The sequence below is a fragment of the Ictalurus punctatus genome, chromosome 18 (assembly GCF_001660625.3).
Source record: "Ictalurus punctatus breed USDA103 chromosome 18, Coco_2.0, whole genome shotgun sequence".
NCBI classification, from domain to species: domain Eukaryota; kingdom Metazoa; phylum Chordata; class Actinopteri; order Siluriformes; family Ictaluridae; genus Ictalurus; species Ictalurus punctatus.
The window spans coordinates 1,920,117-1,945,425 of record NC_030433.2 but is presented as its reverse complement, the minus strand read 5'-3'; the positions used below and the strand labels follow the sequence as shown (position 1 = coordinate 1,945,425).

General features: G+C 44.6%; 1 protein-coding gene across 2 annotated transcripts; it reads right to left on the bottom strand.

Moving 5' to 3' along the window:
* Positions 1–1,032: 1,032 nt before the first annotated feature.
* On the bottom strand, positions 1,033–25,309 carry lrrc8aa (leucine rich repeat containing 8 VRAC subunit Aa). 2 transcript variants are annotated; one of them, XM_017493193.3, is made up of 8 exons: positions 25,163–25,309; positions 11,935–12,082; positions 10,648–11,214; positions 8,794–9,402; positions 8,189–8,521; positions 7,789–7,959; positions 6,112–6,417; positions 1,033–2,035 (listed from the first exon to the last, which is right to left on the bottom strand). In XM_017493193.3, exons 2-8 carry the CDS (start codon positions 12,070–12,072, stop codon positions 1,760–1,762), a joined length of 2,400 nt encoding a protein of 799 aa, XP_017348682.1. In that variant the 5' UTR covers positions 12,073–12,082; positions 25,163–25,309; the 3' UTR covers positions 1,033–1,759. The 2 variants fall into 2 exon arrangements, with proteins under 2 accessions (XP_017348682.1, XP_017348683.1); XM_017493194.3 differs by lacking the exon at positions 25,163–25,309 and adding an exon at positions 18,623–20,020.

The following is a 25,309-nucleotide window of genomic DNA, read 5'->3' as shown; positions in this document are numbered from 1 at the left end:
TCCGCTAATATTCACATCAAACATCCGATTGAGGGAAAAAAGATCCTCTTCGTGACTGACAGTCACTGAGAGGTAAGAGGAAAATAGCCAGACTGGTTCACGCTGACGGGAGGGATACAGTACGATAACCACGGTGAGCAGGAGCGCATCTCAGAACACACTGAACCTCAAGGCAGGTTCTGCTCTTGTAGCCCATCCACCTCAAGGTTCAGTGTGTTGTGGGCTCAGAGATGCTGCTCTGCTTCAGCTTGAACCAGTCTGGCCATTCTCCTCTGACCTTTCTGTTTTTTTTTTCTATCATTCTGTGTAAACTCTAGAGAATGTGTTGAGTGAAAATTCCTAGGAGAGCAGCACAATCTGAAGTACTCAAACTATCGGTTACCGACAAGGATAGTCACCATAGTCAAATCACCGACATCACATTTGTTCCCTATTCTGATGTTTGATGTGAACATTAACACAAGCTCTTTGACCTGCATCTGCATGATTGAATGTATTGCACTGCTGTCAAGTGATCGAACGTACAGGTCTACAGGTGTTCCTAATAAAGTGGACAGTGAGTGTATAATTACTTTGAAAATGGAACTAGTTTAAAAATTTTATTTAAAAAAAAAAAAGGCAGTTAAGGTCTAATCTGAGATCTAGGTCTTTCCTTTCTGCTTCTTCTCTAGTGGTGGATATGTAAATATCTGATCTTTGACCATCTCTTGAAAGGAATTTTGTCTAATAAACAAGACACCCTTTGTGTCAAGCCACACAGTGTGCGAGTGCGTGTTAGCTGTGAACGGTGTGATTTTTATTCACAGACCGACATTGCACTGGTTTAATGTGTGTGGTTCGTTTTGAGAATGACTTCAGCTAAAGGTATGTTCTTCGTCTCCCCCGCCTCCAGTAAGGAAGGGTGTGTATGTTTCGGTTTTCACTCACCGTTAAAAAGTATGAAGAGTATACGTGTGTGCGCGTGTGATGTGCAGGTACGTTGTGGTTTTGTGCAAAATGTCTTACTGACCCGAACTCAAATGACGGTGAGAATCGTGTCTAGAATCATTTATTAGCATAATCCTAGGGACATAACAAAGACTGTTTAAACAAAAATAAAATAACTGTTAATGCTCAAACAAAACATTAATGCACATAACTGTCTCATACAAACACTTCAGTTTGCATTTGTCCACTTTATTTTTTTTGGCAAAATAAAATCCTCAGATAGATCCTTGTTCTAAGGAGTTAAGGCAATGATAGTGCGGGACAGTTGTCTTGACGACAGAGACGCTGACGTTAGAACACTACATCGTCCCTCCTTTTCGTTTTTGGTGACCGCTCGACTACGTCTCGAGCACGTATATAAACAAAAGTCCTTCATTACGTTCGGGGGCGGAGTGTGTTTGAGTCATTTGGTTTTGCATCTGTGTGTGTCTCCTTTCCATCAAGCTTTAAGTCTTTATGTGATTTAGCACGGAGTTTGCATGCAGCTTAGCTTATAGTTTGCATGTACTGGCCTGTGTGTGTGTGTGTGTGTGTGTGTGTGTGTGTGTGTGTGTGTGTGTACACAGGACTAGTCCTGTCCCACTTTCATTCCATAATTCCACTTCCTCATTCCTCTCTTCTTGGCTTTGTGCAAGGATCAACCTTGTATTCCACTAAATATATATATATAAAAAAAAAAAACACTAAAAAAACAACATTAAAATAAGAGAGTTTCTCGCAGCCTCCCTTCTCGCTCTCTTCTCGCTCTCTTCTCATCCCTTGTCTTTCAGTCTCAGACTTGCTCCTTGTCAGCTCTCCACAGCTGCTCCTTGACTTCTTGAGAAAGTGTTTTGAAGAGCTCTTCCTCCACCACCAGGCCCGAGCGTTTCAGCATGCGGCACTCGCCCAGCTCCACCGGCAGGCCTTCTAGCCGATTACCGCGCAGCTCCAGCTGGGTCAGAGACGTGAGCTCTCCGAAACGCGATGGCAGTGCGGTCAGGCAGTTGTTCCCCAGGTTCAGCGTCCGAAGCTTCTTGCACTGGAACAGCTCAGGCGGTAATGTCTCGATCTGAGAGAGCACAGAAAGAAAAGCAGTTAAAAACAGACAATTATTCTACTATAAATAAATAAAAATCCATGGATGATCGTGCCTTGATGTCATTGCATGATCATCGATGGATTTTTATTTATTTATTTATTACTGCGAGGGGAAACTGCTCTGTGTATTTTTGCGTGCTAATTTGTACTAGCATACTCTGATGTTAAATCGAGGAGCTTCTGAACAAGATGCGTAAAGGCAGTCAGGTCTGGTAATATTCTACAGTACTAACTGCATGATAAACATCGGCAAAGCAGTGAAAGGTGTTATGGTCGTGTGCACGTTTCCATACAAAAAAAAAAAAAAAACACGGTATTTTAGGCGTGCTGTGTGAGGTCTCATAAAAATTTTTTTTTTTTTTTAAATGCTCTCTCCTCTAACAAACAACTCCGAGCGTTCATCTTGTTTCTGTCCAAGTCCAAGCATTCATTTTGTAATTAATCGCAATTCCAATATGACAAACACAAACAAATAGAAAATGGTAAATGGTGATGGATACATATTTAGAAAATAAATCATGGCGTTGGCTCAATGTCGGCATGGGTCTCACAGAAATGTGCTGGAAGGCAGATCGGCCACTCTGAACTGCCCCTAGGTGCGAAGGAGATTGTGAATGTGTGTGGATTTAGCCCTGTGATGGACCAGCATCCCATCTCGGGTACATTCCTGCCTCATGTCCAGTGTTCCTGTAATACACTCTGGATCTCAAAGCGGGATGGTGGAGGATGATCTACGACCACGAGCCCCTGCAGCACATTGTGAGGACTGCTGAAAAGATCATTGGAGTCTCCCTACCCACCATCGACACCTCATACAGCAGCTGCGTCCACAAGGCCACTAGTATCCTGCCATCTGGCAGAAGGAACAGAAGCATCCACGCCGATTTCCTGATCTGTATATTTATTGTCTTGTACTCGTCTTTATTGTCTTAAACGGTTTTGTATTTGCACTTTACGTGGTTCTGCGTTGCAACATGGTCCTGAAGAAACATCCTAGAGGAGTTGAAACCATCACCGTCCATTAAAATATGCCTCAAAAGATACTGGACTTTGGCATAAGGGGCAAAAAGGAGGATAAGAGTCTTGAGTGGCCTATTCGGCATCTGGCAAGTAGAAACGACGTTTTCTACCAACGACAGGGTTGATTTCGTAAAGTTTAATTGTACGACATTGCTCCCAAGAGGCAACTACAGACGCCTTCTTGTCCTTCAAGTCTTCTTGCTCATTTCTCCCCCTAAAATTTGTGACTTTCCAATGCGAAGATCAGCAGATACTTGGTGAGGATCCTTCTCCGCTGTGTGGAGCATTACTGAAACAAGGCAGCGATACTGCCAAGAAAAGAAGACTATAGTTTGTGGAAATAAATACAACCCCAATTCAAAAAATTGGGACGCTGTGTAAAATGTCCAGTTGACGCTGCGGCCAATCAACCTCCAGCTGTTTTTCACCAACGCTTACTTCTCCAGCCGTTTGTTGTTCCCGTCCCAACTTTTTTGAGACGTGTTTCGGCCATCAAATTCAAATTGCCTTTTTTTTTTGCTTAAAACGGTACATTCCCTCAGTTTAAACATTTGACACGTTTTCTATGTTCTATTGTGAAGAACACAGGAGTTTATGGGATTTGCATTGTGTTTTTATTGACATTTTACACAGTCCCAACTTTTTCTTTTTTTTGGAATTGAGGTTGTAAATAAATAATTACACAGCCTGTTTGTACCACAGTCTGGTAATAAGGAGGACAAGCAAGATAGTGTGTGTGGATGCATTCTTTTAAGCATGCTCAGTCAGGTCTCATAAAAATGCTATTTTCAGCAACACACATTTCCAGACACAACCACCCGCTGTTTCCAGCATCCTGGACCACCCCCTCAAACTGGACCACCCTCGCAAATCCAGTAAACAGCAGCCCTATCGGCATGGCTGCAGGTATTTATGCATAACCTGACGTTAACGATAAACGTGTCTAACGTTTGCTAACGTCTCAAACGTGTATTTGATGGAGAATTTATTTCACATTAATGAACTCATTAATGGCCCTGTACCTTTGCACCTTTGAAGCGGGAAAATCATGGGACAAGAGATTACTAATTTAAGACCGAGGAATGGGGTGGGGCTTACAGGGTGTCAGTTAATCTATCCATCCATCCATTTTCTCTACCGTTCATCCTACACAGGATCATGGGGAGCCTGGAGCCTATCCCAGAGAACATCACCGGGCACAATCACACTCGCACAATGGACAATTTTAGAGATGCCAATCCGCCTGCGACGCATCTCTCTCACTCGGGAGGAAACCAGAGTATCCAGAGGAAACATCCGAAGCACAGGGAGAACATGCAAGCTCCGTGCACATGGGGAGAGGCGGGATTCGAGCCCCCAACCCCAGAGGTGCAAGGCAAACGTGCGAACTACTAAGCCACTGTGCCCCACCCCCAGTGTCAGTTAAAATCAAGTTTACTCACTCACTCGAGATTCATGTGTGATATGTGGGGGGCATGTGGTGGCTTTGCAGTTAAGGCTCGGGGTTACTGATCAGAAGGTCGGGGGTTCAAGCTCCAGCAGTGCCAAGCTGCCACTGTTGGGCCCTTGAGCAAGGCCCTTAAACCCTCTCTGCTCCAGGGGGCGCTGTATCATGGCTGACCCTGCGCTCTGACCCCAGCTTCCTGACATGCTGGCAAACATTTCTTTTCCAACAACAAAACTCAACGTTCCAAAAAAATGTTTGCACGTCAGCAAAGGATGCAACGTCACGTATTACACCACTTCTCAAACAAAAAACGTAATGAAGGCTGCTGAGAGGAAAAAAAAAAGAAAAGCAAAAAAGAAGCAAGTGCGACAGTCTCCAAAAGAACTGCGGCAGATTCTACAACATGCTAAGTAAATCATACCAGCTAATTTCCTTATAAACCTGCACAAAATGTACCTAGGATTTTATTTACATTTTTTTTTTAAAAAATCGAGTTTGTTTCATTTATGACCGTTTTCATGTAGAAACGTTTTAATTTCATTATTTTAAAGCCATCTTTGATTTACAACCAGTCTTCCGCATATTCTTTGCCTGAGACTGTATATTATTGTTTCTGTCCGTACAGGTCGTTCACAGAGAGCCGCGTGATAAAAACGTACACGATTTAAGCCGATTAAAAAATATATTTAAGAACGAAAAACATATAAGAGAGATAGGTGCGATTTAGTTTAGATGTCGGAAAAGAACCAACTTCAAAGTTGTAACAGTAACGCCATTTTGTTCTGGGTTGCACAACACTACTCAGTCACTGCTTATTTTCCTAGAACAGCACACCATGGGTGCGTCTTAATCAGCTCCCTAGGTCATGAATCAGTATATTGTGTACACAACTTCAGGCACCGGAAAAGAACCTGGCTCACTAAACTTTGGGACGCCGATGACTCAATTTCCAGTGACATGACTATGTACTCATGCCTTGTAAAAAGTCACCGACGGCATTTACCAACAACAGGCAGGACCGATATCTTTGACATTATTTTTTTTTTTTTAGGTTGGATTCCGTCGTGGTACTTCAAGCAGGATCATAGGCTTGATAGTGGATTGTTTAAAATCATTAAACACTGAAAAGTTGTAAGTCTCAAACAAATCGTATGTCCAAAAAAAAAAAAAAAAAAGTTAGCTAGCTGACATAAGTAATCATTTGAGAGCTACAACAACGATAACAAGCGACTTACATTTGTAGACGAAATCCGCTGAGAGTTCGTCCCCCATGAGGGGGATCAGCTGATTAGAGCTCTTCTCAGGTCGACATTTCTGTATTGTAAATTCTTTATTCTAATATTTTAAGATGGTGGATTTTTAAAAAATTCTTAAATTCCATGAGCTGCAAGTCGTAGGCTTGAAATATTTCACTTTATGTGTCGTGAATCTAGGATATATGAACGTTCCACTTTTTGAATTAAAAGTATGGAATTTCACGATATTCTAATTTTTTTGAGATGCACCTGTTTTTCTTGATACTGTTTTGTGTGTGTGTGTGTGTGTGTGTGTGTGTGTGTGTGTGTGTGTGTGTCCCTCACCCTGTTTGCAGTAACAGCAAAGTACTGCAGGTTCTGCAGCAGTCCGATGTCGGGGTGGATACCGTTCAGGTTGTTGTAGCTCAGGTCGAGGAAGCGTAGCTTGCGGCAGAAGAACAGCTGGCTGGGGATCTTGTCGATCTTGTTGCGGTTCAGGTAGAGTCGCTCGAGGTTGGTGAGCGTGCCGATCTGGATGGGGATGTAGGCGATCTGATTGTACCAGAGCTTCAGACACACCAGCCGGTGCAGGTGCTGGAAGCTGATGATCTCCTCGATTGTCTTTAGATTGTTGTCCTTCAGGTCGATCTCCTGCAGAAGAAAAAAAAGAAATCCATCACAAACCTGGAAGCGCAGAGCGATTCCGCGGGTCCGGTGACTAAAACAAATCTCTCCTGCTGACCAGAAAAGGATCATGACGTTGCTAGGATGGTTGTTTTTCCCCTTCACATGTTTTACGACAAATTAATTCATGTGTATACATTGAACTTAACACAGTCGTATATAATACCGTAGGTGTGCCGTATATGGGTGCGGGCGTGGTGGCTTTTGATCTCGGTCTGCACATGGATCTAATGCGATTTAAACTGATTTATATTCGAGCACCATGGAAGGGTTGTTCTCAATACTTCTTGTTTTCGGTTGGCTTTTAGGCCTGGGGTTATTGCATTATGAGACGTTTTGCAATCTTACTTTACAAAGTCTGGCATAAGTGCATGAAAGAGGTATGCAAGTCCAATAAAGAGGTCTACTTCTTTAAAAGAGAGGTGTTTAAGAGAGGTCTTTTAAGTAACATTTATGTAGTTTATTTAGATAACTATCTTTTCTTCTCCATTCGTCTCAAACCCAAACGCTTTCAGTCTACATCAGAAACGAATGAATTGCCCTTGCCGTTCCAGTACTTTCAGATGGGGACTATAAATAGCGAAAGCAAATTGTTGCTGATATTTTACAAAGGTACATTTTTCTAATTATTCTTTTCAGTGTAATCATTATTCTTTCCTACCTATATTTCAATGGAGAATCCTGAGCACTATGGATCAAGCTAATACAACAAAAACCCCCAAAACTGTACAGGACATTTAGCCTAATGCTTTTATTTCCCAATCCAGACCTCAGTGACCTGGAAACAGTTAACATTCCCACCTCTGAGCCCATTTGTACCAGGTATTAGGCTCCTGATTGGTTGGTTGGTTCAGGTGTGATGGTGGAAAAATATTGCTTGGGAATCCCTCATGTTGGAAAACCATGTTAGAGTAGAACACCAGTGCTGATACTGATAATAAATATCGTAATGGTGCATATTTAGAACCTTTGTATTTTTCTGTCTTCGTCTGACATTTTCCAAAACATCTCCCGAATTTACATACTTTTCCAAAGTCTGGATATGAGGGACATTCAATTCCACACTTTTCTAGGCTTCTAGAATGCTTTAGGGTAAAATTTTGAAAATGGTGCATAGCATGTAACAAGACAGATGGGATGCCATGAATCCAGTATTTGTTTAAAAGGGGGGGAGGGGAGAAATTGTCGTCATTATATTCAAAAGTTTATTTCAACATGAAACCGATGCCTGGAAGCGCATCGAAAACGCTGGATCGCCGAATCATATGCAGGCACCGTTCCAATAGTTGTGTACGGTACAGAGGAGTGCACCCAGGCTGGGACTAGGTGAAGACGTACCTGTAGGTTGTGGAGGCTGAAAATGGAATGGGGGATGCGCTCCAGGTCGCAACGCACCAGCTCCAGCTCCGTCAGGTTCACCATCTTTTTCAGACTGTTGAGCACCATCAGCTTGGTGCCCTCGTTATTGATGGAGAGCTTCTGCAGATGCACGCCCACATCTGTCACCACCTAGAGAGAGGATTACAATATTACCATAGGTTTAATCTATCGTTATGTTATCGTATAGATGCAGAAAACATCCGAGAATCCATAAACCTGAAAGGAGATTCGGCAAGATCAAACACTGCATTAAAATTATGGAATTAAGTTTGGCTTTACAACCCGTTCATTTCACTTCGAAACACCTCAGCTGCAAAAATAAATAAATAAATAAATAAATAAATAAAAAGCATCTTACTTGAGGCAGCTTGGTGAGGTTGCTCTTCAGCCGTAGCACCTTGAGCCTCTTGAGCTCCCGGAGACCGTCGATCACGATGTAACGGTTATTTTCGGCGCTCAGGTTGCCAGTGAGGTGGAGCTCGCTCAGGTTCTTCAGGCTGTAGATCCATAGCGGAATCTCCTTGATGTCCGTGAACTTGATGTGCAGCGATTTGAGGTTCTCGCGTAGAAAGGCCAGAGCAGGAGCCTCGATCTTGGCTGGTGTATGGTACAGCCACAGCTCCCTCAGACTGGCCAGCTGGGCGATGATGGGTGGAATGGTGACGTCTGGGATCAGCTCCAATTTCAGCACCTGAGGAATAAACAGAAAGGCTCAAGTTCAGAGAGATCAGAGAAAATGGATCAGAGATGGTCAGGTACATCTGGGGTAGGTTAACATCAACTGATCGCAAGTAAACGAATTCCATGTAAAAGCCAAGACATATAATAAAGCTAATCCCCGTCCGAGATGGCTGGTGAACTTCCTTTTCAGTTAAACAGACGGAGTACTAAATACATTACTGCATACCGTGACAAAACATGAAGGCAGTTATCGTGGTGTGAAAATTTTGCCTCGTCGCCTACCTCAAGCTCTAGCAGGTCGAACACGGTGTCTGGAATGCCGCTGAGCATGAACAGATGCAGCTCCAGCTTGTCTTGTGAATTCTTGGTGATCCTCTGCCGAAGCTTCTCCAGCGTCCACTCGTTGTTAAGGTTGAGCTGGCGCAGCTTGTTCTCGCTCACCTCGGACAGAAAGACGGCGAAGCGCTTCGAGTACAGCGGGTCGTACTGGTCGATCATGTGCAGCATGAAGGCGAAGTCGTTCTTGACGTCGGGGATGTCGCTGTAGCTGCTCTCCTCGCGGATCGACTCGAACGAGTAGAGCTTGAGCGAGCGGCCCAGCATCCAGCACAGCGTGTACATGCAGATCAGGCCGTAGATGATGACCAGCGAGATGTAGAACCAGGCCAGGATCTTGAACAGGGTGGCCAGTGGGTGTGCGCAGTAGTACATCCGGTAGCCCGTGAGCCTTTCGATGTCTACTTTGCACTTGATGTCAAACGTGATGAACTGCACGTAGTACGCCGTGTAGCTGATGATCAGAACGAACTTGATGACTTTGATGATGGTCTGGCGGATGTAGAGGCGGTAGACGATGTCACCCTCCTCCACGTGGATGCGGAACTTCTTTACCTGCTCGGAAGCGCGGAAGAGAAGTTACACGGGGCAGAAATTCTGCTGAATTTGGATTTCACACTTTTTAATCCATGTATGGTTACATTGCAAGTTGTCCTGTTACTAAGCAACCAGGAACGAAAAAAAACAAACAAAAAAAAAAACCCCATCATCTTGAATTTTTCGGGACTTTTTACCGAAGGCTCCTTTCAAACACGCTAAATAAACATCTCACAGAAAGCATCATCGTATCAGCAATTACACAAGTCCACCACACGAGGCTCTGTGCAAGGTGTTACTATAGAAACAACAACAAAAAAAATAAAAATGAAAAACACACCTGATGCGCATTCTTTGCTTTTCATTTTCTAGAAAAAGAAAAAAAAAAAAAACAAACAAACACAACCTCGCTGTAATTTTGAAGTGACTTGAACGCACGTGACGACGTAATTCCAACTTCCCAACTCGTAAACACGAACATCCCAGGAGGACTCGAACGCGCCGTTAAAAGAAGGCGATCTGGTTGAAACCGTCGAATAACGTTTCCGGTGCTTAATCTCCTCGCCACGGATAATCACCCAGTCGGATCTCGACTTAAATCATTTCTGATATGACAAGAAACTTCCTCTCCAAAAATAAAGTCCTAATTTGAACATGGTGGTATGCAAATCCCTCTGGGGCATCAGGGCAAGGACAGGCGGAACATGCCTTCATGTACCATTGTCCAAAGATGTGAGAAAGAATTTCCTCTCATTTATTCAGAGAATAAATAACTCCAAGCTATAAGGGGGGGGGGATAAAAAATTTCTATTCTGCTCTGACTTGTCAGCAATAAAGGAATCCAAGTGTTTAGTGCCCTTGATGGATATTGGTTACATTGCTGAATAGGTGAAATAGAGGACAGATACAGGGACATGATCTAGTATGCATGATTCACTCAGCAGTTTCTCTTCGTCCTGCTTTAGAGCTGAAACGGATCACATGTCCCTGTAAGCTGTACACATTTTGCACCATCGAGTGCTGTGTATGGGCGCTACACACTCATACACGCCTGATAAAGATGATAAATGTGAGATGAACCCCGGTAGACCTGCATGCAAAGTGCCCTTATAGGTCCCCTCCCTAGGCATTTAATATAAAAAACACACATATATATAGTTCACTCACTACTTGGTTTGTGACACTGGGCCTCGTTTATCAATCGTTTACAGAACTGAAGGACGAAAACAATTCTTAGTGGTTGCTTCAGACACACACACACACCTTCTCAAAAAGTGCCTTGGCCTGCTCTCCCTCTTTCTTGTCCAGTACTCCGGTCTCCGAGCGATCGACGATGCCTTGTTCGATGCGTGACTTGGTGCGCTGCAGCATGGGTATGCTGGCCTCCACGTCCTGATCGCTCACGCTCGACGCCTTCTTCTTCTCGTTCGCGTCGTTCAGATCGTCGTTTTTGCCCGCCGCCTTGGGGTCGTTTTCTTCGGCCACCGTCTCGGATAAGGCGCGCGTGGTCCACGGCGAGTCGAAGCACTTGAGCAGGATGGAGACGAAATGCTCGAGCTTAGAGCTGGTGCGCGGGAACTTGAACCAAAAGTTGCTGCATGCCAGTAACACCAGCGTGTGAAGCAGCACCAGGTACGGGAAGTACTTGGCGAACCAGTGCAGTTTGTGCTCGTAGCACACGGCGTCCACGTAGTTGTACTGGTGCCGGTCCAGCTCGTACTGGATGCCGCGCGGCTCCGGCCGAGGGACGGTGCTGCTGGTGTTTAGTGGCTCGCAGCGTCCATCTACCACCCACTTGCATGGCAGGCAGATCATCTTGTCTTGGGTCACCTAAAGCCAAAAGAGGAGTGTGTTAGAGCGGTTATTACCTCTCCCGTTCCTCGAGTCCACTGGGGTTCTAATGGTGTTGACCCTATTGCTAAAGAAGTGAGAAATCGTGCTGCTGAACAATATAAAAGGCAAGAAGCTTAGGCAAATGTACTGCCGAACGGTTATTATGGTACAGTGCAAATGAATGAGAAGACCCCAGCCCTAAAGTAAGCTTGGCCTTGTAGCTGGTAAAAATCTAAAAGGAAACTGTATGATGATGTGCAGTCTAGAGAGGGTAATTACTTTCAGACGCCCAGTGGGGAGCTGATTTGAGTCTTAAGGTTGGGAAGACAGGCCAGGATCATCATGTCCTGGCTTATCCGAGACCAAAAGTGCACGAAATCTCTCTCTCTTTATTTCTTTCTTTCTCTCTCTCACACACACACACACACACACACACACATACATATATACATATATATATATATACACACACACACACACACACACACACACACACACACACAAGTTTAGATCAGGGCTGTGGAATAACTTCTGCTGCTCAAGCTCACCCAGCTCATCAACAAGCCATCACGTGGTTCGAATGGGCGTGAACGAGCAGGAAGACACCCAGAGACATGGCAGTGCGCTTTCATTCATTTCCCGTGCATAAAAATCCACTCTAAAAACAAGCACGCCTGAAACAGAGAGAAAAAGGGATTGATGGATAGAAAGGCAGACCTGCAGTGTGCCCCCGAACACGGCGATCATCAGCATGACGATGGAAATGTAGTCGGTGAAAACGTCCCACCATGGCTTCAGGATCCGGTACGCCGGCTGTGTCTCGGCAAAATAACGCAACTCGGTTACGGGAATCATGATGGTTTACCTGAGAGCGAGAGAGAGAGAGAGAGAGAGAGAGAGAGAGAGAGAGAGAGAGAGTTGTGAATTGAGGTCTTTAAATACAATGAATTGAATATCATGGTGTGAATGTTTTTGCAAGAACACGTGGATACAGATACCGGTGTCAGGCCGCTACCATGTGGACAGACACCGGTGTCTGTGCCCACCAGTATCCTTCTGCACGCTCCTATACCATGTGATCCTATTACGCCTAACGTACTGTTGCGGCCATCAGTTTACATATGCCCAGCAGAATCTGCAAAATGTTTTTAAAAGAGGGATCATTTGGGGCGGCTTTGATTCAGGTGGTAGAGCGGGTCGTCCACTAATCGTAGTGTAGGCGGTTCGATTCCCGGCCCACGTGTCTCCACGTGCCGAGGTGTCCTTGGGCGAGACACCGAACCCCGAGTTGCTCCCGATGGCACGTTAGCGCCTTGCATGGCAGCTCTGCCACCATTGCTGTGTGAGTGTGAACGGGTGAACGAGACACGGTGTAAAGCGCTGGACCAAAAAACACCAGCATCTTCAGGATCTTGTGGTGCTTAAACAGTATCTTTAATAGAGAGGGCAAGGATGGCTGATATGCACACAAAAGGTGAAGCTATATCCCTCGAATATTTCTCGAATGGGTGTATATTTCTTTGTTTCTTTCTTTACTGATATGGGTGTGTGATGCTGCAGAGTTGCCAGATCTCCGAGGGAAAAAATCATCCACATGTGACTTCAGGGAAGATATGGTTGATGTCTGAGCGACCGTGAGCGTGGGGTTTGGCTTTCATCGGGTCTATTTGTGCCAGCCGGTCTGATGGCAAGAGGTTATCCCGAGTGCAGATTAAATCATTTTGGCATGCTGGGAAATTCCATGTTAGATGTTGAACGAACGAACTTATTTATACGCCGAATTTCCGGTAGACGTTAAACGTCTTGTCCCAATATCCCAACAGACTTCATCGTTATCGATCACTCAATTCCCACATAAAAGGGCTTTTAGTCTCGCGGCACTTCTTATCGACTCCAGTTCCATGTTCCTTCTTAGGCACCATGTCTGAACTGGTCATTTTTAAGTCACCTCGGATAATAGCGTCTGTCAAATTAAGAAAGAACCCCCCCCCACACACACACACAAAACCCTTGCTAATGAGACTAAAAGCATGCGTTCCCATTATCCAGATGCTACCGACACACGCTGCTATTGTTTATTTCGTTATCCGGCAACACGTCCATTATGGAGGCCACTCCACTCACTTTACCGTCAATTACACACCACGTTTCATCTATTTAAATCTGGGGAAACGGATAGCCTGTTTACAACAGGGCCAAGTTATAAGAATAGCAGACATACAAATAGGGACCTTAAGGGGATATGTTTACGGTCGATAAATGCAACGTTACATCACTACTTTAGGTGTCAGGTGGTGATATTCACGGTCTCGAATGCTAAATAAGGCGTGATCATGATACGCATCATTGTGTGCTTGAGGTTTAACACGAACACCCAATTTGACTGATAAAAAAATTTAAAAAATAAATACCTGCCATATGAGTGTTATAAGCCTGTAAACAGAGGTCATGCGCTCCTATAAGTAAGTCAGAGTTACATGAGGCCCGCATGATGTACATGTCGGTTAGTCATGGACACAGGTGTGTGTTGGGTGTGTGAAAGGGCACGGGTCATGGCGTAGCCCTCTGACTATTATTACAGTAACCATACAGTCATTAAACTTATATGGTTAATTAACCAGCCTCAATAAAGCATCGTTTCCTATCAAGACTGATTTATCTGCTTTCCCAGGAAACACACTTTGCATGCTTTTCAATCCTTTCTCAGGACTGAAATTCAACTTCAGATAAAGTCAGAAGGAACACAAACACTGAAAGGAAGCACAGTGGAGTGTGTGTGTGTGGAGGAGGTATATGGGAAAGACTGTAAAAGAGGCTGTAAAGGTTGAGCATGAAGTAAAGACACACGTGTGTATGCGCGTCAGTTGGTATGTAATTCGGAACAGCACTGTGCCCCCCCCCTTCCCCACCCACAATGCATTCCCGGGAACCCAATTTAGCGTTAACAGCTATGCCGTTAAACCTGAGGCTTCAACTAATTAGAGTGTTGCTACCACACCCTCCCTTAGCGGTGCTCCTGCATACATGCATGTACACACTCCCCGCACGACAATGAATGGTGGGCGGAACTAGTGGGAATTCGTTTAACATTTCTCATAGTGAGGCGTTCCTTTAAAAACAAGCAGCAGCAATCGGAGGTCTTTTTTCTTCTTCTTCCATTTTATGTCAGTTTTCTGTCACATTATGCTCAAGGCTGGATTATACTTGTGTTTAACTATGCATACCCATGCAATACCAATATAAACAGTCTGGGGCTGTATAGCACCATGTGACACGGACTGCGTGATCGACCTTATTCTGGATGAGACGTATAATATTCTGATTCAGGTGTTTACACGAGTCGCTTTTAGAATATTCCTTTCATGTTCAGGTTTTACACGTTATAGAACATAGAGCGATTAACGGCGCACGTCATTACGTCCCCGCGCCACGCCGTCCGACGTCCCCTCCGGAATTTCACGTATCGACATACAGTTGGTCTTCGTTATGGAACCGTATACAGTTTTGGGTGTCTTTATTTTTAGTTTTACGAACGCTTCAAGTGCAGGTAATTATTTGTCATGCTGTACGTGCAAATAGACATATTTGTCCTACTGTATAGTAGGCAAGTACGCGGTTTGGGACGCAGCCGTGCTCTCTCGTTTGCCGTCAAACGGTCGCGCGCTGCCGTGTGTGCACGTGTCCTGTCGCAAGATGCGGTGGAAACTCCCACACGACGTTAATAGTGTGATGAAGGTGTCTGTAATACACGTCGATAACGCGACTAAAACTGGAATACTCCACACGTCTTGATTCCATTTGTGTTTACTTCGAGTACGACTTTAATCGGATTAAGGTCAGCAGAAACCGCTGTTTACATGCTAGTTTCTTATTCAGAGTATCGTCTTAATCGGGTTCGTATCGGATTATCGTTGTCCATGTAAACGTTTTAATGTAAAAAGCAGACGAGACTAAGGTTTGGAACTCACGTTCACGACCACGCCAAACTCCCTCGTGTATTACAACCTCAAACAGAACCCTGAAACGGATTCATCGGGATTTTATGGCTCGAAGCGACACAAAAGCATCGCTAAGGAAGACCCGTTTTACTACCCGCCCCCCTCGTTTGATGGACGGTTAAGCTCCTCCTCCTCCTGTTCTGAAAGACTATAAACGGTTGCAGCTTTTCAAAGTCTCGGTCGGCTCTCGGAAGCAATTCAGATGACGGATAACTAGCCATTAACTGGAACGCGTAAAGACAGTTACACATGCAGCTATTTCTGCCCTGCAATGTGGATGCCAGATTGAAGTGGCTAAATTACTCACAGCTGCCCACAGTCTGAATCATCCCAGACAAATTGTGTATGTGTGTGCGCCCATTCAAGTACACTGCTTCCTCTAAATGAATGCTTTTCCGTGCTGGACTGCCTGGAGGAAAAGATCAGGCGTGATGAACACAGGCCATCGCGAACACAGCGATGGACGCACGGCTGTAAAAACACGAAACACATCTTTTTGGTCGTCAACAGTAGACGGAAGACGTGAGTCATTTCGATTAAGCGAGTTACTAAACAGAGACGCACACGGCCCTATTCAATAACGGGGCGAAAACGAGGAAAAAGCCGTTCCAGAAGATGATCGTAAAAGACGAAGGTCAGGAGAAACAAAGGGTGTCGAAAAAGCCGCCAAAAACAATGCCTCAGCAGGTCTATAAAGGGGTTCGGGGAGGGGTAGCACTCCCACGCTGTCATCATCGACTGCTCAAAAAAAACCAAACACAAGTGTAAATTTGTTCTTGTGGATAAAGTTTGGAATTATTACACACACAAAATAAATCGGATTCGATCATGTATGCATAATTAGCTTGTGATGAACCAAATATGTTTTGAAAACATGTTATCGCTCTCCAATCAGCCACCAACCGGGGATGGGTGGGGCAAGAATGAGCTTCCGTAGAGACACGGGAAGCCAACCTCTACATCAACCTCTACTGCTCTGCTCATGATGCAACACACTTCCACATACACGATCTCACAGAAGCGCCAATTACACTGATCTCGTTTATATATCTGAGCAGTTGAGGGTTAAGAGCCTAGCAGTGGCAGCTCGGTGGTGCCGGGATTGAACGCTCGACTTTCTGAACAGTAGTCCAACCTCTTAACCAGCGAGCTACCACGTCCCCGATTGCCTAGCGTCTCTGTGATTGAACCCGTCCCTCCCACCCAATTTTACCCTCTTGCGTTTTTCCATGCTGTTTTTCACCATTATTCTTACCATTTTTTGTGTGTGTGTGTGTGTGTGTGTGAAAGAACGCTGGAAACACCTACAAAAGTCAGTTCATTTCACCAAATAACACGTTTGAGATTTCATTCGAATAAATGCTTTTCCACGTTACGGTTGAAGTCAGGCGGGAAAAGAAGAAGAAACTAAAGTGAAGGGAGAAAAAGAATAGTGCGGAGGATGGAGTTAGGAAGAAAAAATGAGCGATGTTGGGGGGGGGGGGGGCGAGAGAGGAAGTGAGATTTCACAGACGGAGTGAAATCTCTTTCACTGTATGTGTGTGGGAGTGTGTGAGATCATGGGGGTCAGGAAAAGTGACTCAGCGCAGACAGAATGACGTCTCTACGCCAACTCCTGTACAATCATTATACACACACACACACACACACACACACACACACACACAGTCATTCTGACTGGAATTATAGGCATGTTTTACCTCACAATGCTAATGCTGCTAACATGGAGGGACCAGTGGAGGAACTGTGTGCTGTTACATTTTATTTGCACAAAATAAACACCTATTTCTCGAGCATTTCTTTTCAAATCCCATCAAATAAATGGGACATTGTGCGTGTGTGTGTGTGTGTGTGTGTGTGTGTGTGTGTGTGTGAGAGAGAGAGAGAGAGCGTGAGAAAGATATGATCTTCACAAAGTCTCTTCTCTCTCTTTCATTCACGTGCTCTTCTGTATCCATCTGTGTGTGTGTGTGTGTGTGTGTGTGTGTGTGTGTGTGTGTGTAATCGGTCTTTGGGCGGCTCCTTTCCCAGCACAACTGCAGGCTAATCACACTATTTGGGGTGGGTATCTAGTAAACAGGCGCGCACACACACACACACACGCTCTCTCTCGCTCTCTCTCTCGCTCTAAGCCCTACAAATGTTCCCATGTTCCACCTCACTATGCTTCTTCGTTCAATTCAATTCCACACAGTTCAGTGTGTTTTACTGGTAACAGTATACATGTGTGTGTGTGTGTGTGTGTGTGTGTGTGTGTGTGTGTGTGTGTGTGTTGATAAAGCTCAGCTTTCAGTGTGTGTAAGGAATAACAAGAGTGTGTGTGTTCGTCTCTTCTCTTGTCCATCTGTGTGCCTCTCTATCTTTCTTTGTCCATCTCTTTCTCTCCATTTTCCATCATTTTCTGCCCAGCTCCATCTGTCTGTCTGTCTATCTTTCCGTCTCTCCATTTCTGCCTCTCTCACACCCTCTCTGCCTCAGCCTACCTCGGTCTCTCCCTCTCCGCCTGTCCGCCTCGTTCGACCACTTATCCACTGTGAAGCGGCTTCCTGAGTCATGCGGTAACACCAGGCTAGCGCAGCCCACCTCATGGACACACACATTCAGAGTACTTAAGACTTTCCTTATCCGTCCGTCCGTCTGTCTCTCTCTCACACACACACACCATCTTCCAATTATTCTTTACAACCAAAGGACCTCTTTTTGTGCACCTGAAGTCAAGTAAAGAGCCACCCAGAACAGAAGTCTTCACACTACAGTGAAAGGAGCCGCTGTGTTTGAGGACATTCCTGTCCATCTGTCTTCTTCATGTCAGCGTCAGACACTCCGCCCACAGACAGTCTGATGAACGCTGTAAACACTGGGTCTTTTTCCGTCACACAAACTACTGGACCTTCTGGCGAGCAACATGTTTACAATGGACCCAATACAGCGTGTGTGTGTGTGTGTGTGTGTGTGTGTGTGTGTGTGTGTGTGGCTCAACTCATTCAAGATAATCATCAATGAATTCTCTTGAATATCATTAAATATTAACACTGATGCTTATTATTCTCTCGTTTCTGTACTTTAGGTCCAAGGAACACACAACAGACACACACTTCTTCACCTCCTTCACACACTATTTCCCACACAAACAAAGGGCCTGTTGTCTGATCTGTTTTTGGACTACGATTCTCCAAGGACACCATGTCCCTACCTGCTGCTTCCTTAACCCACAAGTTGAACAAACCTTAAATGTTAAACATACAGGTAACATCCTACAGACTCATTCTGCTTCCCATGTTCTTCCACTCGTCATTCTGTCACTCATCTTCAGATAGAATGATGCAACGACACACACACACACACACACACACGTTACACATACACTGGGAAACTAAACAGAACGGTGGCCTGTAAATCAAACCTACCTGTGTGTGCGTCAGCGTAAAGTCCATTCACAGCCGTTCCCCCAGTGCTGATAAATGAAGGATTGTGAAGGTCCAGTAGTATCATCAGGCCGTACAGAATTTCACAGGAGCTTTTATTTTTGCGATTGTTCCGGTCGAAATGTTTCGATTTTGCCGCGTTTTTCTTTTTTCAACATTTTTTTTTTTTTTTTAAACTAGACGAATTTGTAGGATCACAACCTTCTGATTGGTAGTCCGATGTTTTTATCCACTGAGCCAGCCGTGATATGGTGCCCCGGGAGCAGAAAGGGTCAAGGGCCTTGCTCGAGTGCCCAACGGTGAAAGTTTGGCAACAGTGAGGCTTGAATCCCAACTTTCTGATCGGAAACCACTGAGCCACTACTTCTCTACAAGTAACCACACGTTTGCGGCTGGTTTCGGGGACCTCTCGCGGGTGAGGTGAGCGTGTTGACCACTACGCTACAGATACCCTTGCCGAAAAATAGTTGCGACTCGGTAGGTCACAAGGTTTTGACCGTTTTTAGACGAGGTTTAAAACCCTACCCGCTTTGATGGGTATTAACTACTTGGAAGAAGAGGCCGTTTGAGTGACATCGCAAACAACCGACCACAGCCGTGTGAAAAACATGCAGGTCTGAATGCGATCGTCAGCGCTTTTCTCCTCCCAAACGGAAGTCCGTCACGCGCTTTATCCGCGCCAGAAGCGAAAACAACTTATCGACCGTTATAACCTGAGGGAGAGGAGTGTGCCTCCTCATTAAATCGCTTTGCAGGCTGACACAAAGATGATCGAAGGTCCGGCGCCCCATCCGAAACCGGATAGCCCGGTCCTGTCCTGAAAAAAGAAGCCGGCGCTATATTTCCCCACTAGTGTCGATCCGGAGCTTTCATCCGGGTATCTCGCTGGGTTTTAAAGTTTAGTACTTTCCGACAGCGAAAATGCTGCACGTAATAAGTGCTTCGTTTCGTTGCGGAAGCCTCGTAGCAAGCATTTTCGCCTTCTTTTCGACTGCATTCGTAAACCCGAACGGAGCGGAAAACGACGACGGCGGCCATTTCAGCTCGGCAGAGATCCGCGTTCGCGTCTCGCGGAGATCGGATTCGTATCCGTTTAGCTAAACGACCCGGTGTAAACAGGCCCCGAGTATCAGATGATTTGTGGGCTGTGGGTGGAGTATCTGAAGCCGAGACCAGCAGAAAATGAACCAGGACGCCAAGTTCTACTGGATTCTGATTGGTCCAGGTCTTATTTATGGCTTCATTCGAAATCATTTCCTGAAATTCATGTGACTGGTGGACATTAGGTCTGATCTATTGCATGTAAAAAGCACAAGCAGCTGAATCATCATGTCCTAAGTGAAGTTTCACATCCCTGCGGGGATTTACGTGTGTGTGTGTGTGTGTGTGTGTGTGTGTGTGTGTGTACAATCAGAGGTCAATAACCTTATGGCATTATTCTTCAGGGAGATGTTATTCTAAACCCGTGTGCACACGTAGGACTGTGTTAACACAAAATCAACATGAGAGTGATCTCACTGTTTAAAAGGCACAAGGAAGCGTACCATTGTGTCATGTTTGTGTGTGTGTGTGTGTGTGTGTGTATAGGTCAAGTAAGGATTTTGTGGCCGGAGGTAAAATCTACTATTCCTGTGCAGTTTGATTAATGATTCATGCATTCCACTAATATCATGAGCACACACACACACACACACACACACACCTGCTCCAGCATGCCCGAGAGACGCGATGCAAAATTTTTTTTTGTTAAATAAATAATAATAACGAACACATCACGAGGCTTGCGTTTGTGTTGATGTTACGAGCGACTCCGCTCGATCCCTCTTTTCCTGTTTGGCTTGCTTGCGGTTTTGTCATTTGGCCTCGGCGTCTGGAAAACCCGAGTAAGAACGTGACCAGATCTACAGCAGACGTGTGCACATAATACAGTTCTCGCCTAGTCTATAAGAACAAGTAACGATATCACGATAACAGACGCGAGGACGACAGACCACATGACACGGCGTGCTCGATACGGGAAGATAATCCAGTACAGTTTGGTGTGATACGGCCGAACACAAAGCATGTCCTGAAGTGTTTTATTTATTTATTTATTTTAATTCCTCTTCTACAGAAGTTTCCCCAAATGTTACTATGTTTAATTTATTAATAAAACGTGTCATGCTTTTTAAACCACATTTAGTGTTGTGAAACATCCACGAGACGAGTTCCTCTAATCGAGTGATTAGAGAGAGATTCTTTTTGTCTCTCCTTGAAACGAATGAGACGAAACCATGCAGCTTGTCTTGTTACTGAGAAACCAGAAAGCGCAGAGTCCTCTGTCCCGAACACGCTCATGCGGAAAACTACCCGGATTGGCGAAATTGTTGTGCACGGTTTGTCGGTAAATGATGGCGACCGTTTCTTGCCCCAAATCTACGGAAAAAGCCGTAAGTAAGTTTGAAGAATTCCAAGCTCCTCCAAATATTGCGGCGCTTGCTTGGTTTTGCTTGGATCGTGAAATCCAGCAGGGAATGAACAAAAGCACCGACACTGGAGACTCCTTCCATAAGCGTTAAACAAACATCACCATAGCAACGATTTACATGGGTTTTCTTTGTTGAAGTACACCGCACGTTTGACTCGTGGTTATGTAGATCAGGTTACTGTAGAAACGATACCACGTTACAACTAGCCAGGGTTGTCACGATACCGTAGACATCTCACGATACAATACCGGCTGAAGTATCTCGATACTAAGTAGTATCACGACGCCGATTCATCATTCAACTCTACAGAAATGAACCAAATTGACAGAAATATAGACATCAGTGAAAACACACGAACCTGGCTATTGGGGAAAAACTCATGAACGATCATACGGTTGGCAGGCAACTAATTCCCTGTGCCACATATTTCATCTACTGTTCCCTCGAGCAGTGAAATCATGCGAATGGAAATTGTCCCAAGAGTACGCAGGATGAACACATCATTAGGAATAAATGACTGAATTTGGAAATGAACTCGCTTACCATCAAGCACCAAGCACAAACCAACAGGACTTTTCAAGCACTAGTTTTCGTTTGTTTTCCGGGGCCTGCACAAGAGATGTCATTCAAACATTAAGTCTTTTTTTTTTTTTAATCCAAAAAATTAAAAATAAATAAACTCTGGAGTAAAAAGTAGGCACGCACGCGCTCTGCTTTGTGTCGCGCGTACCGTACGCTGTTCCTATGCTACGCGTCAAAAGTGAAGCATACTTCCTGCTTTACATTTCTGAGTGAAAGGATTGTATTCGTGCTCGACCGAAAATGAACACTTTAAAGCTACTTAGCGATTTCGTATTTATTGACTTTGTATGATTCGAACCCTTTTTAAGCACCACTAGATAGAAAATGGCAATTTTCAAGGTTTTCCAGTACTTACCTTTCTAAAAAGCCAAACTCGTGCGCTTGGAGCACTTGGTACGAACCCTGATTTTAGTATTAACACACAGCGGTTAGCGTCACGTTAGCGTCAGCTCGCTTGGTAGCAAAACAGGAGATCTTTACTGATTACTGTAAAGAATTTAGGTCGGTTGAAGTGTCACTAACCTTTGTGTAACCCTGTCCTTAAAAGCCTTAATGAACACTTTAAACACGCTGTTATTAGCATGTAGGGTGGGCAGAACGCTAAGAAAAGCTGCAGACTTCCACGCCGCTCCTACGTATTTACCAGGAGATAAAAATCACAGCAACACAATCAGGGCGCGGTTTTCCGAAAGCATTACACACTTCCACCTTAACTGGTAGATTGTTCGACGTGACGCTCGACGTCCTTTACGCCGTGATTGTTTTGGGAAACTCGGCTCGGGGCTTGGCGAAATGATGATACGGTGTTGATATTGTGCTAGAACAACATCCCGATGCACCTTTTCTAAATATGTTCATTAGCGTTAGCTGTCCGAGCTTTTAACAGGTCTGTTACTCGATGAAACAACTATTTCACTATTTATAACTCGTACAAACGTTAAACTAAAATATTTAAAACCAAAGCAGCACTCGGTGCCTTGTTGCTAGTCAAACCACAGCAAACATACACGTTGTGACACATAGCGTGCATCACTAATACGTAAAATATTGTGTTTTCCATTTCCTGTCCTTTTCAGGCAGCAACTACTTCAACCTCCGATGCAGCCAATCATGTCAAGCTTCAGCATACCGTGCGTTCGGAGATGCTTTTCCGCTCACCACGGTTGTAAAGGGGGGTTCATTGAGTTACCGCAGCCTTCCTGTGAGCTCGAACCGGTCTGGCCATTCTCCTCTGAACAGGTGTTTTTTGGTCTTCGCACCACTCTGTGTAAACTCTAGAGACTCAATGTATATATACACACACACTGATCAGCCAATAACACTGATTATCGTTACAGTGGCACCTGTCAAGGGGTGGGATATATTAGGCAGCAAGTGAACAGCCAGTTCTCAAAGTCGATGTGTTGGAAGCAGGAAAAATGGGTAAGCGTAAGGATCCGAGTGACTTTAACAAAATACACATTTTGATGGCTAGACGACTGGGTCAGAGCGTCTCCAAAACAGCAGGTCTTGTGGGGTGTTCCCATTATGCAGGGATTAGTACCTCCTAAAAGTGGTCCAATGAAGGACAACCGGTGAACCAGCGACACGGTTATGGGTGCCCAAGGCTCATCGATGCACGTGGGGAGAGAAGACTAGTCCGACTGACCCGATCCCACAGAAGAGCTACTGTAGTACAAATTGCTGAAATTGTTCAGCATCACGGTTTGCTGCGTATCCGCAGACCGGTCAGAATGCCCAAGTTGACCCCTGTCCACCGCCGAAAGCGCCTACAATATGGGAACATGAGCATCAGAACTGGACCATAGAGTAATGGACGAAGGTGGTCTGGTCTGATGAAAACCCACAGGGAATTGGTCCTTCCTGCGCCGATGTACCCGACTCATGCCGTGAGTGTCAACGAGGGTGTAATCACGATCAGCACTAAACAAGAGCCAAAGTGTTCAGTGGTGAATCGGTAATTCAGTGAATGGAATGAACGCATAGAGGAATGTTTATATCGTGATTACCAAATGAGAATACGTCCATAAGCACAATACAATTTGCAAACGTTTACCTACACTCAGGACGAGAAGTATAAGCAAAAAAAAAAAAAACTTCACACTTCTCTGTTCGCTCACTAAAACCCGGAGTGTATCAGAACCTTGAATCAATCCTGAATGAATCGATCTCAAAATGGCTCCCAGCTGAACTGATAGAGCATTACATAAACAACAGAAGCCACTATCCTGCATGGTGCACTTAGAGAACTGGATGAATCAGTAATATGAAATGATTCCTTACTGAACATAGAGTGCACTACGTAGGATTCGGAAGGCACTTTTTCATACACCGGAGCACAATTCTGTAGTAATCAAGTGGACGAAATCCCAAACGGCCTCACACAGGATATACAGTTTACTACAAAGCATACAGAAGCCCACTACATAGGGTATTTACATAAGACATAGTAAGCTGAATCCCAGTGTGCTTCCTGATGGAGGTAGGGTGCAGAAGACAATAAGTCACACCATATAGCACAATTATGTATTGAGTAAGGGGATAAACGCCCAATAGCTCACTGTTGGAGGTACAGTGCACTATGTAGGGTGCAGAAGACACTAAGTCACACCATATAGCACAATTATGTATTGAGTAAGGGGATAAACACCCAATAGCTACTGGCATAAAGTTGGTTTGACGTTGGTCATTAAGGGACCGTCTCTAAAGTTACATACTACACTGTTAGACACGTTTCTAACTTCAATCGCATTTGAAGGGAATGACTTACAGTCATATAACCAACTGTAAAGTTTTCATCTAGGTGTCGGCTATAACGCACGCGTTTTAGATTTTTGATGTTTATTAAAAGGCGTCATACCCGACACCTAGTCGAACGCTTTCCAGTTGGTTATATGGCTGCAAGTCATTCCGTTCAAATGCTATTGAAGTTAGAAACGTGTTTAACAATGTCGTATGTCACTTTAGAGACGGTCCCTTAATTTCCGCATATCAGCGAATATCGAACGTCCAACATCAAGCCAACTTTATGCCAGTCCGATAGCTCCCTGTTGGAGGTATAGTGCATTATGTAAGGTGCAGGAGACACTATTTCACATCCTACAGTACTGATTAGGAGGCTGAATCCCAAACGGCTTCCTACAGGACATACCGTTTACTACAAAGCATACAGAAGCCCACTACGTATGATGCTTACAGTAAGCGCAGTCATCTGAATCCCAAATTACTCCACATGACGTAGGAGACACGTTTTCAAAGTTTCCCATCATTTAGAGAATGAATATATATAAGATATTATCTCATACCCTCATTCACCTACATGTTTAGGCGGCAGTTGTTGTTTAGGATTCGGCCGTTGGCTCTTGTTATTTACACTTTTTTTTTTTGCTTTCCTCAAGCAACAAAAGCATTGAAACCGTGTTTAAATTAAAATAATAACAACAAAATAATTGTAGTTCTTTTTAAGACTCACCAGTTTTGCTTCTGTCTTGTTTCTGTAACCGATACATTTCCCGCTGAGCCGCAGCATGGAGAGCAGCGAGTACTCTGCTCCGGCAACCCGAAAAAAGGAGTCCTGAGGCACGCAGGATAAGCCACGCCCAGGAAATTACGTCATGTG

Excerpts from the sequence above, each read along its gene's own strand:
- lrrc8aa (XM_017493193.3), bottom strand. The coding sequence starts at position 12,072 with ATGATTCCCGTAACCGAGTTGCGTTATTTTGCCGAGACACAGCCGGCG. Across the intron at positions 9,403-10,647 it reads CCAAGGCACTTTTTGAGAAG|GTAAAGAAGTTCCGCATCCA; the intron begins GTGTGTGTGTGT and ends GCTTCCGAGCAG. Across the intron at positions 6,418-7,788 it reads TCAGCCTCCACAACCTACAG|GAGATCGACCTGAAGGACAA; the intron begins GTACGTCTTCAC and ends TTTCTTCTGCAG.